Source organism: Entelurus aequoreus, linkage group LG02, assembly GCF_033978785.1.
Source record: "Entelurus aequoreus isolate RoL-2023_Sb linkage group LG02, RoL_Eaeq_v1.1, whole genome shotgun sequence".
NCBI lineage: Eukaryota > Metazoa > Chordata > Actinopteri > Syngnathiformes > Syngnathidae > Entelurus > Entelurus aequoreus.
The window spans coordinates 90,543,299-90,558,498 of NC_084732.1; the positions used below are offsets into that span (position 1 = coordinate 90,543,299).

The 15,200-nt window shown below is 36.7% G+C and overlaps 1 protein-coding gene across 6 annotated transcripts in view; it reads right to left on the minus strand.

The window, feature by feature from the left end:
• Positions 1-3,192: 3,192 nt before the first annotated feature.
• Positions 3,193-15,200, minus strand: part of homer2 (homer scaffold protein 2) — a 46,519-nt gene continuing 34,511 nt past the window's right edge. For 5 of the 6 annotated variants that reach the window (XM_062034440.1, XM_062034449.1, XM_062034415.1 and 2 more), the window contains 3 exons: positions 12,594-12,704; positions 7,979-8,059; positions 3,193-3,743 (listed from right to left, as the gene is read on the minus strand). In XM_062034440.1, coding sequence (XP_061890424.1) covers positions 3,555-3,743; positions 7,979-8,059; positions 12,594-12,704 — 381 coding nt within the window. In that variant the 3' untranslated portion in view covers positions 3,193-3,554. Of the gene's footprint in view, positions 3,744-5,596; positions 5,749-7,978; positions 8,060-12,593; positions 12,705-15,200 lie in introns of those variants that run through there. The other variant, XM_062034458.1, reaches the window with a different exon arrangement.

Here is a 15,200-nt window from a genome sequence, read left to right on the forward strand (position 1 = left end):
TTTGAGGGTATTTACCTCCCAATCGGGTGAACGCTGTAGGAACTACAACACGTTTGAGGTTATTTACCTCCCAATCAGGTGACCGCTGTAGGAACTACAACACATTTGAGGGTATTTACCTCCCAGTCAGGTGAGCGCTGTAGGAACTACAACACGTTTGAGGGTATTTACCTCCCAATCAGGTGACCGCTGTAGGAACTACAACACGTTTGAGGGTATTTACCTCCCAATCGGGTGAACGCTGTAGGAACTACAACACGTTTGAGGTTATTTACCTCCCAATCAGGTGACCGCTGTAGGAACTACAACACATTTGAGGGTATTTACCTCCCAGTCAGGTGAGCGCTGTAGGAACTACAACACGTTTGAGGGTATTTACCTCCCAATCAGGTGACCGCTGTAGGAACTACAACACGTTTGAGGGTATTTACCTCCCAATCAGGTGAGCGCTGTAGGAACTACAACACGTTTGAGGGTATTTACCTCCCAGTCAGGTGAGCGCTGTAGGAACTACAACACGTTTGAGGGTATTTACCTCCCAATCGGGTGAACGCTGTAGGAACTACAACACGTTTGAGTGTATTTACCTCAAACGTTACATTAGGTGTATCTGTGTCCAAGTCTTCCCTGCTTAGGCTGCTGCCCCCGCGACCCCACCTTGGATAAGCAGAAGAAGATGGTAGTTACTGCTGCCATTGCGCAATAGTAATTTGAATAATAAATGGGCGGGACTTGATGAGTCAGCTGACGATGAGTCAGTTGTCGCCCTCCCAGTTGCCATGGCGACGGACGGAGGAGGTGTGAAGTCAAGGTGTCCAGGTGCATTATGGGATGTGCACACAGCCCAGCTGCCCACGCTGCAGATGGTTACCATGGCAACAGACATGGCCGCCTCCTCACCACTGCTGGAATATTTTCTCTGATGCAGGACTTTATTATATTTATACTGTATTACACTTTATATTATATTTATACTGTTACACTTTATATTATATTTATACTGTATTACACTTTATATTATATTTATACTGTTACACTTTATATTCTATTTATACTGTATTACACTTTATATTATATGTATACTGTATTACACTTTATATCATATTTATACTGTATTACACTTTATATTATATTTATACTGTATTACACCTTATATTATATTTATCATATTTATACTGTATTACACTTTATATTATATTTATACTGTATACACCTTATATTATATTTATCATATTTATACTGTATTACACCTTATATTATATTTATCATATTTATACTGTATTACACCTTATATTATATTTATCATATTTATACTGTATTACACTTTATATTATATTTATACTGTATACACCTTATATTATATTTATCATATTTATACTGTATTACACCTTATATTATATTTATCATATTTATACTGTATTACACCTTATATTATATTTATCATATTTATACTGTATTACACTTTATATTATATTTATACTGTATTACACCTTATATTATATTTATACTGTATTACACTTTATATTATATTTATACTGTATTACACTTTATATTATATTTATCATATTTATACTGTATTACACTTTATATTATATTTATCATATTTATACTGTATTACACTTTATATTATATTTATACTGTATTACACATATTTTATATTTATATTATATTTTATTATATTTATACTATATTACACTTTATATTATATCTTATTTTAGATTTAATTACACTGTTATTTTTGACTAGTATATTTATATTATATTTAGACTGATATACATTTGATAGAATTAAGTCTAAAATAATATCAATATAATACTAATAGACTAATAATTGTATATTATACTTTTATATTATTACTGAATATATATTAGACATACTTTATTTCTGTATTACAGACTATATTATATTTATGTTAGACTTGAGTGTAGATGTATGTTATATAATCTAATAAATCATCTTTATTGATCTTCAACACATAATTAACCCAACTGATGATGAATATTCTATAGTTATCATCATCATCATCATCACGTGTGCAACAACTTCTAACTCTGACCTGCTGGTGGCGCTCTCAGCACAAAGACTACGAAGCCCCGCCCTTTAACTGATGACATCATATTTCTACCGCTTGTCCCTCTCATGGTCATTTTGAACTCGTAAGTGATGACGTCATCTTATTGAACTAAATGAAGATTTCAAGGAAGTTCATTAGAAATGAAGATAATTAATATTTCTCAATCATTTTTCTTATCAATGCAACAAAGTGAGTGGGATTGTGTTGCCATGGCAACCTGTCCTCCAGCTTCCTCTGCACTTTTTTCTCACCGCAAACAAACTGAAACTGCTTTTTTACAGGAATTATATTTGTGTAATTATTAGTGTTGTTAAAAATACATTAATTATATTTGTGTAATTATTAGTGTTAACATTATATTTGTGTTATGACATAAAAATATTTGAATAAAGTTCATTCAACATTTCAGATTTTTGTTTCCTTCAACAAAATCCTTTTTTGAAGAAATAAACAGTCACACGTCATAAAAGTCAATGTTAGCAATCACGTCATTATTAATTATCATTAATAATGACGTCACAAATGTACAAGAGTTGGAAAACAAAAAGTCATATTTGGTTGAAGATGAACACAAAGTATTAAAGACTAGCAGCTAATTATTGACAATTATTAATCATCATTTAAGACTAAACATTTTCTGTATTCCACTTATTTATATTATATATTTATATTAATATTATTACTGTTGACGTGTGCGCAGGCATGCAGATGTACTGATACATCACAGTCAATATCAATAACATTGAAATATTAATAAAACTATCACTATTGTTATTAATAGAAAATATCAATACAAATAATAAAATATCAAAATGATAAAATATCAATAATAATAATCACTTTATGTAGCAGCTATATAAGTACGCATTCAAAATCATTAACTTTAGTGGAAGGAAGCGCGCACACACACACACACACACACACACACACACTACTACTACTACACGCTCACACACACACACACTACTACTACACACACACACACACAGTACTACTACACACACACACACACACAGTACTACTACTACACACACACACACACACACAGTACTACTACACACACACACACACACAGTACTACTACTACACACACACACACACACACACACACACACACCTTAAAAGTGTCTTTTGTTTATTTGGGTTGACTTGAAGTGTAAAGAAAAGTAGAGTAGCTGCATTAGTAGTACTTGTACTAGTACTAGTATGAGAGTGGTAGTACTAGTACTAGTACTAGTATTACAGTACTAGTAGTGTCCAGAGGAGAGAAAAAAGCCTGGAGGCACTTGGTGTCATGTGACACACCTGAGAGGAACACCTGTGCAGGAAGTGGACTTCTTGTTGTTAGCGTTAGCTTGTAGCCCTTAGCGAGCCTGTTGGGAAAGCACAAAGGGGGAGGGGCCATGTTGAGAGGACACGCCCCCAGTGTTCAGTTGCACAAAGAGGGAGGAGTCATGTTGAGAGGACACGCCCCCAGTGTTCAGTTGTCAGCGCCCAGGCGAGATAAGCCGTGACGGAAGTCGTGCAGTTCTTCGATCTTGGCGTCCAGAACCTCCGTCAGCTTCTTTAGCTCCGCCTTCACGCCACTTTGCTTCTGTCGGCTGTCTTCTACGTCCACGTGGAGAACATCCATCCTGCTCTCTAACTCCACCTTCCTGCTCTCTGTCACCTATGAGATATCATCAATGTAACATTTTACATCCATCCTGCTCTCTAACTCCACCTTCCTGCTCTCTGTCACCTATGAGATATCATCAATGTAACATTTTACATCCATCCTGCTCTCTAACTCCACCTTCCTGCTCTCTGTCACCTATGAGATATCATCAATGTAACATCCATCCTGCTCTCTAACTCCACCTTCCTGCTCTCTGTCACCTATGAGATATCATCAATGTAACATTTTACATCCATCCTGCTCTCTAACTCCACCTTCCTGCTCTCTGTCACCTATGAGATATCATCAATGTAACATTTTACATCCATCCTGCTCTCTAACTCCACCTTCCTGCTCTCTGTCACCTATGAGATATCATCAATGTAACATTTTACATCCATCCTGCTCTCTAACTCCACCTTCCTGCTCTCTGTCACCTATGAGATATCATCAATGTAACATTTTACATCCATCCTGCTCTCTAACTCCACCTTCCTGCTCTCTGTCACCTATGAGATATCATCAATGTAACATTTTACATCCATCCTGCTCTCTAACTCCACCTTCCTGCTCTCTGTCACCTATGAGATATCATCAATGATGACATTTTACATCCATCCTGCTCTCTAACTCCACCTTCCTGCTCTCTGTCACCTATGAGATATCATCAATGTAACATTTTACATCCATCCTGCTCTCTAACTCCACCTTCCTGCTCTCTGTCACCTATGAGATATCATCAATGATGACATTTTACATCCATCCTGCTCTCTAACTCCACCTTCCTGCTCTCTGTCACCTATGAGATATCATCAATGTAACATTTTACATCCATCCTGCTCTCTAACTCCACCTTCCTGCTCTCTGTCACCTATGAGATATCATCAATGTAACATTTTACATCCATCCTGCTCTCTAACTCCACCTTCCTGCTCTCTGTCACCTATGAGATATCACCAATGTAACATTTTACATCCATCCTGCTCTCTAACTCCACCTTCCTGCTCTCTGTCACCTATGAGATATCATCAATGTAACATTTTACATCCATCCTGCTCTCTAACTCCACCTTCCTGCTCTCTGTCACCTATGAGATATCATCAATGTAACATTTTACATCCATCCTGCTCTCTAACTCCACCTTCCTGCTCTTTGTCACCTATGAGATATCAATGATGACATTTTACATCAATCCTGCTCTCTAACTCCACCTTCCTGCTCTCTGTCACCTATGAGATATCATCAATGTAACATTTTACATCCATCCTGCTCTCTAACTCCACCTTCCTGCTCTCTGTCACCTATGAGATATCATCAATGTAACATTTTACATCCATCCTGCTCTCTAACTCCACCTTCCTGCTCTCTGTCACCTATGAGATATCATCAATGTAACATCCATCCTGCTCTCTAACTCCACCTTCCTGCTGTCTGTCATCTATGAGATATCATCAATGATGACATTTTACATCCATCCTGCTCTCTAACTCCACCTTCCTGCTCTCTGTCACCTATGAGATATCATCAATGATGACATTTTACATCCATCCTGCTCTCTAACTCCACCTTCCTGCTATCTGTCACCTATGAGATATCATCAATGTAACATTGTACATCCATCCTGCTCTCTAACTCCACCTTCCTGCTCTCTGTCACCTGGGAGATATCATCAATGATGACATTTTACATCCATCCTGCTCTCTAACTCCACCTTCCTGCTGTCTGTCATCTATGAGATATCATCAATGTAACATTTTACATCCATCCTGCTCTCTAACTCCACCTTCCTGCTCTCTGTCACCTATGAGATATCATCAATGTAACATTTTACATCCATCCTGCTCTCTAACTCCACCTTCCTGCTCTCTGTCATCTATGAGATATCATCAATGTAACATTTTACATCCATCCTGCTCTCTAACTCCACCTTCCTGCTCTCTGTCACCTGGGAGATATCATCAATGTAACATTTTACATCCATCCTGCTCTCTAACTCCACCTTCCTGCTCTCTGTCACCTGGGAGATATCATCAATGATATTTTACACCCATTCTGCTCTCTGTCGCCTGCAGCACAAACTCTACTGCTCACTCACTCCGTGCGGACACGGTTGTTGGATGTTTGCAGACACTTGCTGAATATCAATGATGATATTTTAGGAGTACAGTTGATGAAATATAAATATGAGATATAATCAATGATGATATTTTAGGAGTACAGTTAGTGAATAATAAATATGATATAATCAATGATTTTTTGTGAGCAGTTGAAATATAAATATGAGATAAAACCAATGATATTTTATGAGTACATTTGAAATTTAAATGATATGTTATCAATTATGATACAGTTGTTGAAATATAAAAATGGTGAGATATAATCAATGATGATATTTTATATTTACAGTTGAAATATAAATATAATCAATGATATTTGGAGTCCAGTTAGTGAAATATAAATATGACAAATAATAAATATTTTGAAAACAGTTGAAATATAAATATGAGATATAATCAATATTTTATGAGTACCGTTAAAATATAAATATGATATAATCAATGATAAAATTTTACAAGTACAATTGTTGAAATAAATATGAGATATAATAAATGATATTTTATGAGTACAATTGTTGAAATATAAATGAGATATCAATTATGATAATTTATGGGTCCAGTTAGTGAAATATAAATATGAGATATAAACAATGATAATAGTTTGAGTACAGTTAGTGAAATATAATCAATGGTAATATTTTACGAGTAGAGTTTTTGAAATATAAATATGAGATAACATCAATGATGATATTTTAGGAGTACAGTTGAAATATGAATATGATATAATCAATAATATTTTATGAGTACAGTTGTTGAAATATAAATATGAGATATAATCAATGATACTATTTTATGAGTACAGTTGTAGAAATATAAATATGAGATATAATCAATTATATTTTATGAGTCCAGTTGTTGAAATATAAATATGAGATATCATCAGTGATGATATTTTTATGAGTCCAGTTTAAATATAAATATCAGATATAAGCGATTATATTTTAAGTGCAGTTAATGAAATATAAATATGATGAGATATAATCAGTGATAATATTTTATGAGTACAATTTTTGAAATATAAATATGATGAGATATAATCAATGATGATATTTTGATTAGTTGTTGAAATATTGAGATAAAATCAATGATGATATTTTATGAGAACAGTTTAAATATAAATATGAGATATAATCAATGATTATATTTTATGGGTCCAGTTAGTGAAATGTAAATATGAAATAGAAACCAATTATGATATTTTAAGACTCTAGTTGTGAAATATAAATATGATGAGATATAATCAATGATAATATTTCATGAGTACAGTGGTTGAAATACAAATATGAGATATAATCAATGATAATCTTTTAAGAGTCCAGTTGTGAATGATGATATCATCATTTATATTTCATGAGTGCAATTGTTGAAATATAAATATGATGAAATATAAGCAATACATCATGAGTAAAGTGGTTGAAATAAATATGAGATATAATCAATTATAATCTTTTAAGAGTCAATTGGTGAAATATAAATATGATGAGATATAATCAATGATAATATTTCATGAGTACAGTGGTTGAAATACAAATATGAGATATAATCAATTATAATCTTTTAAGAGTCAATTGGTGAAATATAAATATGATTAGATATAATCAATGATAATATTTTATGAGTACAGTGGTTGAAATATAAATATGATGAGATATAATCAATGATCATATTTCATGAGAGACAAGAATGGACATTTTTCAGAAGCGTAGCATGGCAGCTAAAAATAATCCTCCAGAATAAAAATAATCCTCCAGAATAAAATAATCCTCCAGAATAAAAGGCTGAGAGAAATATTATTTTAGCCTTCATGCAAGTGGAAGAAGCTTCACACTTTTTTTCTTGCTGTTTATTCAGCTGCTGCTGGCACAAATGTAAAATATGTCTCTGTTGGTTTTGTTCCCGCCCCCTGAATATACAATCACTTCCTGTTTCATGGATCATGTGACCTTCTGTCTACCACATGACTTGACACTTGATGATGTCATTATTTACACACAACACTTGTTATTATTTACACACAACATTATTAAATGATTTTTCATCGTGTGTGTGTGTGTGTGTGTGTGTGTGTGTGTGTGTGTGTGTGTGTGTGTGTGTGTGTGTGTGTGTGTGTGTGTGTGTGTGTGTGTGTACCTGCAGTTTGGAAGTGATGTTGTCACACTCGGCCATGAGTTGGGGGATTATCTCTGCCTGCTTCCTCAGGTTCTCTACCTCCTACACGAGACAAACCATGTTTGACAACAATCACATAATGAGGCACTGATGTCATCAGATGATGTAATGATGCAGAATATTCTAGTATTTTGGACTAGATTGTATTTGCATCTGATAGTGGCCTGCCCGCCAAGTCAGTTAAAGGAGCCCTATGTAATAATGTCATGTCAAGTCAGTTAAAGGAGCCATATGTAATAATGTCATGTCAAGTCAGTTAAAGGAGCCCTATGTAATAATGTCATGTCAAGTCAGTTAAAGGAGCCCTATGTAATAATGTCATGTCAAGTCAGTTAAAGGAGCCATATGTAATAATGTCATGTCAAGTCAGTTAAAGGAGCCCTATGTAATAATGTCATGTCAAGTCAGTTAAAGGAGCCATATGTAATAATGTCATGTCAAGTCAGTTAAAGGAGCCATATGTAATAATGTCATGTCAAGTCAGTTAAAGGAGCCATATGTAATAATGTCATGTCAAGTCAGTTAAAGGAGCCATATGTAATAATGTCATGTCAAGTCAGTTAAAGGAGCCCTATGTAATAATGTCATGTCAAGTCAGTTAAAGGAGCCATATGTAATAATGTCATGTCAAGTCAGTTAAAGGAGCCCTATGTAATAATGTCATGTCAAGTCAGTTAAAGGAGCCCTATGTAATAATGTCATGTCAAGTCAGTTAAAGGAGCCATATGTAATAATGTCATGTCAAGTCAGTTAAAGGAGCCCTATGTAATAATGTCATGTCAAGTCAATTAAAGGAGCCCTATGTAATAATGTCATGTCAAATCAGTTAAAGGAGCCATATGTAATAAAGTCATGTCAAGTCAGTTAAAGGAGCCCTATGTAATAATGTCATGTCAAGTCAGTTAAAGGAGCCATATGTAATAATGTCATGTCAAGTCAGTTAAAGGAGCCCTATGTAATAATGTCATGTCAAGTCAGTTAAAGGAGCCATATGTAATAATGTCATGTCAAGTCAGTTAAAGGAGCCCTATGTAATAATGTCCTGTCAAGTCAGTTAAAGGAGCCCTATGTAATAATGTCATGTCAAGTCAGTTAAAGGAGCCCTATGTAATAATGTCCTGTCAAGTCAGTTAAAGGAGCCCTATGTAATAATGTCATGTCAAGTCAGTTAAAGGAGCCATATGTAATAATGTCATGTCAAGTCAGTTAAAGGAGCCCTATGTAATAATGTCATGTCAAGTCAGTTAAAGGAGCCCTATGTAATAATGTCATGTCAAGTCAGTTAAAGGAGCCCTATGTAATAATGTCATGTCAAGTCAGTTAAAGGAGCCATATGTAATAATGTCATGTCAAGTCAGTTAAAGGAGCCCTATGTAATAATGTCATGTCAAGTCAGTTAAAGGAGCCCTATGTAATAATGTCATGTCAAGTCAGTTAAAGGAGCCATATGTAATAATGTCATGTCAAGTCAGTTAAAGGAGCCCTATGTAATAATGTCATGTCAAGTCAGTTAAAGGAGCCCTATGTAATAATGTCATGTCAAGTCAGTTAAAGGAGCCCTATGTAATAATGTCATGTCAAGTCAGTTAAAGGAGCCATATGTAATAATGTCATGTCAAGTCAGTTAAAGGAGCCCTATGTAATAATGTCATGTCAAGTCAGTTAAAGGAGCCCTATGTAATAATGTCATGTCAAGTCAGTTAAAGGAGCCATATGTAATAATGTCCTGTCAAGTCATTTAAAGGAGCCATATGTAATAATGTCATGTCAAGTCAGTTAAAGGAGCCCTATGTAATAATGTCATGTCAAGTCAGTTAAAGGAGCCATATGTAATAATGTCATGTCAAGTCAGTTAAAGGAGCCATATGTAATAATGTCATGTCAAGTCAGTTAAAGGAGCCCTATGTAATAATGTCATGTCAAGTCAGTTAAAGGAGCCCTATGTAATAATGTCATGTCAAGTCAGTTAAAGGAGCCATATGTAATAATGTCATGTCAAGTCAGTTAAAGGAGCCCTATGTAATAATGTCATGTCAAGTCAGTTAAAGGAGCCCTATGTAATAATGTCATGTCAAGTCAGTTAAAGGAGCCCTATGTAATAATGTCATGTCAAGTCAGTTAAAGGAGCCATATGTAATAATGTCATGTCAAGTCAGTTAAAGGAGCCCTATGTAATAATGTCATGTCAAGTCAGTTAAAGGAGCCCTATGTAATAATGTCATGTCAAGTCAGTTAAAGGAGCCCTATGTAATAATGTCATGTCAAGTCAGTTAAAGGAGCCATATGTAATAATGTCATGTCAAGTCAGTTAAAGGAGCCATATGTAATAATGTCATGTCAAGTCAGTTAAAGGAGCCCTATGTAATAATGTCATGTCAAGTCAGTTAAAGGAGCCATATGTAATAATGTCATGTCAAGTCAGTTAAAGGAGCCATATGTAATAATGTCATGTCAAGTCAGTTAAAGGAGCCCTATGTAATAATGTCATGTCAAGTCAGTTAAAGGAGCCCTATGTAATAATGTCATGTCAAGTCAGTTAAAGGAGCCATATGTAATAATGTCATGTCAAGTCAGTTAAAGGAGCCCTATGTAATAATGTCATGTCAAGTCAGTTAAAGGAGCCCTATGTAATAATGTCATGTCAAGTCAGTTAAAGGAGCCATATGTAATAATGTCATGTCAAGTCAGTTAAAGGAGCCCTATGTAATAATGTCATGTCAAGTCAGTTAAAGGAGCCATATGTAATAATGTCATGTCAAGTCAGTTAAAGGAGCCATATGTAATAATGTCATGTCAAGTCAGTTAAAGGAGCCATATGTAATAATGTCATGTCAAGTCAGTTAAAGGAGCCATATGTAATAATGTCATGTCAAGTCAGTTAAAGGAGCCCTATGTAATAATGTCATGTCAAGTCAGTTAAAGGAGCCATATGTAATAATGTCATGTCAAGTCAGTTAAAGGAGCCCTATGTAATAATGTCATGTCAAGTCAGTTAAAGGAGCCCTATGTAATAATGTCATGTCAAGTCAGTTAAAGGAGCCATATGTAATAATGTCATGTCAAGTCAGTTAAAGGAGCCCTATGTAATAATGTCATGTCAAGTCAATTAAAGGAGCCCTATGTAATAATGTCATGTCAAATCAGTTAAAGGAGCCATATGTAATAAAGTCATGTCAAGTCAGTTAAAGGAGCCCTATGTAATAATGTCATGTCAAGTCAGTTAAAGGAGCCATATGTAATAATGTCATGTCAAGTCAGTTAAAGGAGCCCTATGTAATAATGTCATGTCAAGTCAGTTAAAGGAGCCATATGTAATAATGTCATGTCAAGTCAGTTAAAGGAGCCCTATGTAATAATGTCCTGTCAAGTCAGTTAAAGGAGCCCTATGTAATAATGTCATGTCAAGTCAGTTAAAGGAGCCCTATGTAATAATGTCCTGTCAAGTCAGTTAAAGGAGCCCTATGTAATAATGTCATGTCAAGTCAGTTAAAGGAGCCATATGTAATAATGTCATGTCAAGTCAGTTAAAGGAGCCCTATGTAATAATGTCATGTCAAGTCAGTTAAAGGAGCCCTATGTAATAATGTCATGTCAAGTCAGTTAAAGGAGCCCTATGTAATAATGTCATGTCAAGTCAGTTAAAGGAGCCATATGTAATAATGTCATGTCAAGTCAGTTAAAGGAGCCCTATGTAATAATGTCATGTCAAGTCAGTTAAAGGAGCCCTATGTAATAATGTCATGTCAAGTCAGTTAAAGGAGCCATATGTAATAATGTCATGTCAAGTCAGTTAAAGGAGCCCTATGTAATAATGTCATGTCAAGTCAGTTAAAGGAGCCCTATGTAATAATGTCATGTCAAGTCAGTTAAAGGAGCCCTATGTAATAATGTCATGTCAAGTCAGTTAAAGGAGCCATATGTAATAATGTCATGTCAAGTCAGTTAAAGGAGCCCTATGTAATAATGTCATGTCAAGTCAGTTAAAGGAGCCCTATGTAATAATGTCATGTCAAGTCAGTTAAAGGAGCCATATGTAATAATGTCCTGTCAAGTCATTTAAAGGAGCCATATGTAATAATGTCATGTCAAGTCAGTTAAAGGAGCCCTATGTAATAATGTCATGTCAAGTCAGTTAAAGGAGCCATATGTAATAATGTCATGTCAAGTCAGTTAAAGGAGCCATATGTAATAATGTCATGTCAAGTCAGTTAAAGGAGCCCTATGTAATAATGTCATGTCAAGTCAGTTAAAGGAGCCCTATGTAATAATGTCATGTCAAGTCAGTTAAAGGAGCCATATGTAATAATGTCATGTCAAGTCAGTTAAAGGAGCCCTATGTAATAATGTCATGTCAAGTCAGTTAAAGGAGCCCTATGTAATAATGTCATGTCAAGTCAGTTAAAGGAGCCCTATGTAATAATGTCATGTCAAGTCAGTTAAAGGAGCCCTATGTAATAATGTCATGTCAAGTCAGTTAAAGGAGCCCTATGTAATAAAGTGATTAGCACTAAAAGCAGCACAACAAACAAACTAAGTTACCTGTGCAGGTGTTGATGTACTTCCTACAAAGTCTCACCTGCTCTTTGTCACGTAGCTCCGCCTCCAACTGCTGCACACGCACTGAAAGTTCTGCGTTCCTTTGCTGCTCCTGACCCGCCTCCTGGTACTGGTACTCTAGTTGTGCAATCTACACACACACACACACACACACACACACACACACACACACACACACACACACACACACACACACACACACACACACACACACACACACACACACACACACACTGTGAGATGAACAACCCTTTAGAGATGAGCACCACCTTTAAGATATACAACAACTTTGTTAAGATGAACACCACCTTTTTAGTTGTAAACCCTCTCTGTGTTAGTCACATGTCTGCTTTTGATGTTGTTCAGTGCCTGCTGACTCAGCTGAGACTAGTACTACATACAGAACAATCTAGGGTGGTGTTACTCAGCTGAGACTAGTACTACATGCAGAACAACCTAGGGTGGTGTTACTCAGCTGAGACTAGTACTACATACAGAACAATCTAGGGTGGTGTTACTCAGCTGAGACTAGTACTACATGTACAACAATCTAGGGTGGTGTTACTCAGCTGAGACTAGTACTACATGTACAACAATCTAGGGTGGTGTCACTCAGCTGAGACTAGTACTACATACAGAACAATCTAGGGTGGTGTTACTCAGCTGAGACTAGTACTACATGCAGAACAATCTAGGGTGGTGTTACTCAGCTGAGACTAGTACTACATGTAGGACAATCTAGGGTGGTGTTACTCAGCTGAGACTAGTACTACATGTAGGACAATCTAGGGTGGTGTTACTCAGCTGAGACTAGTACTACATGCAGAACAATCTAGGGTGGTGTTACTCAGCTGAGACTAGTACTACATGCAGAACAATCTAGGGTGGTGTCACTCAGCTGAGACTAGTACTACATGCAGAACAATCTAGGGTGGTGTTACTCAGCTGAGACTAGTACTACATGCAGAACAATCTAGGGTGGTGTTACTCAGCTGAGACTAGTACTACATGTAGGACAATCTAGGGTGGTGTTACTCAGCTGAGACTAGTACTACATGTAGGACAATCTAGGGTGGTGTTACTCAGCTGAGACTAGTACTACATGCAGAACAATCTAGGGTGGATGTTACTCAGCTGAGACTAGTACTACATGCAGCACAATCTAGGGTGGTGTTACTCAGCTGAGACTAGTACTACATGCAGAACAATCTAGGGTGGTGTTACTCAGCTGAGACTAGTACTACATGCAGAACAATCTAGGGTGGTGTTACTCAGCTGAGACTAGTACTACATGTACAACAATCTAGGGTGGTGTTACTCAGCTGAGACTAGTACTACATGTAGGACAATCTAGGGTGGTGTTACTCAGCTGAGACTAGTACTACATGCAGAACAATCTAGGGTGGTGTTACTCAGCTGAGAATAGTACTACATGTACAACAATCAAGGGTGGTGTTACTCAGCTGAGACTAGTACTACATGTACAACAATCTAGGGTGGTGTCACTCAGCTGAGACTAGTACTACATGTACAACAATCTAGGGTGGTGTTACTCAGCTGAGACTAGTACTACATGCAGCACAATCGAGGGTGGTGTTACTCAGCTGAGACTAGTACTACATGCAGCACAATCTAGGGTGGTGTTACTCAGCTGAGACTAGTACTACATGCAGAACAATCTAGGGTGGTGTCACTCAGCTGAGACTAGTACTACATGCAGCACAATCGAGGGTGGTGTTACTCAGCTGAGACTAGTACTACATGCAGCACAATCTAGGGTGGTGTTACTCAGCTGAGACTAGTACTACATGCAGAACAATCTAGGGTGGTGTCACTCAGCTGAGACTAGTACTACATGCAGCACAATCTAGGGTGGTGTTACTCAGCTGAGACTAGTACTACATGCATCACAATCTAGGGTGGTGTTACTCAGCTGAGACTAGTACTACATGCAGCACAATCTAGGGTGGTGTTACTCAGCTGAGACTAGTACTACATGTAGGACAATCTAGGGTGGTGTTACTCAGCTGAGACTAGTACTACATGTAGGACAATCTAGAGTGGTGTTACTCAGCTGAGACTAGTACTACATGCAGAACAATCTAGGGTGGTGTTACTCAGCTGAGACTAGTACTACATGTACAACAATCGAGGGTGGTGTTACTCAGCTGAGACTAGTACTACATGCAGAACAATCTAGGGTGGTGTTACTCAGCTGAGACTAGTACTACATGTACAACAATCTAAGGTGGTGTTACTCAGCTGAGACTAGTACTACATGCAGCACAATCTAGGGTGGTGTTACTCAGCTGAGACTAGTACTACATGCAGAACAATCTAGGGTGGTGTTACTCAGCTGAGACTAGTACTACATGCAGAACAACCTAGGGTGGTGTTACTCAGCTGAGACTAGTACTACATGCAGAACAATATAGGGTGGTGTTACTCAGCTGAGACTAGTACTACATGCAGAACAATCTAGGGTGGTGTTACTCAACTGAGACTAGTACTACATGTAGGACAATCTAGGGTGGTGTTACTCAGCTGAGACTAGTACTACATGTAGGACAATCTAGGGTGGTGTTACTCAGCTGAGACTAGTACTACATGCAGAACAATCTAGGGT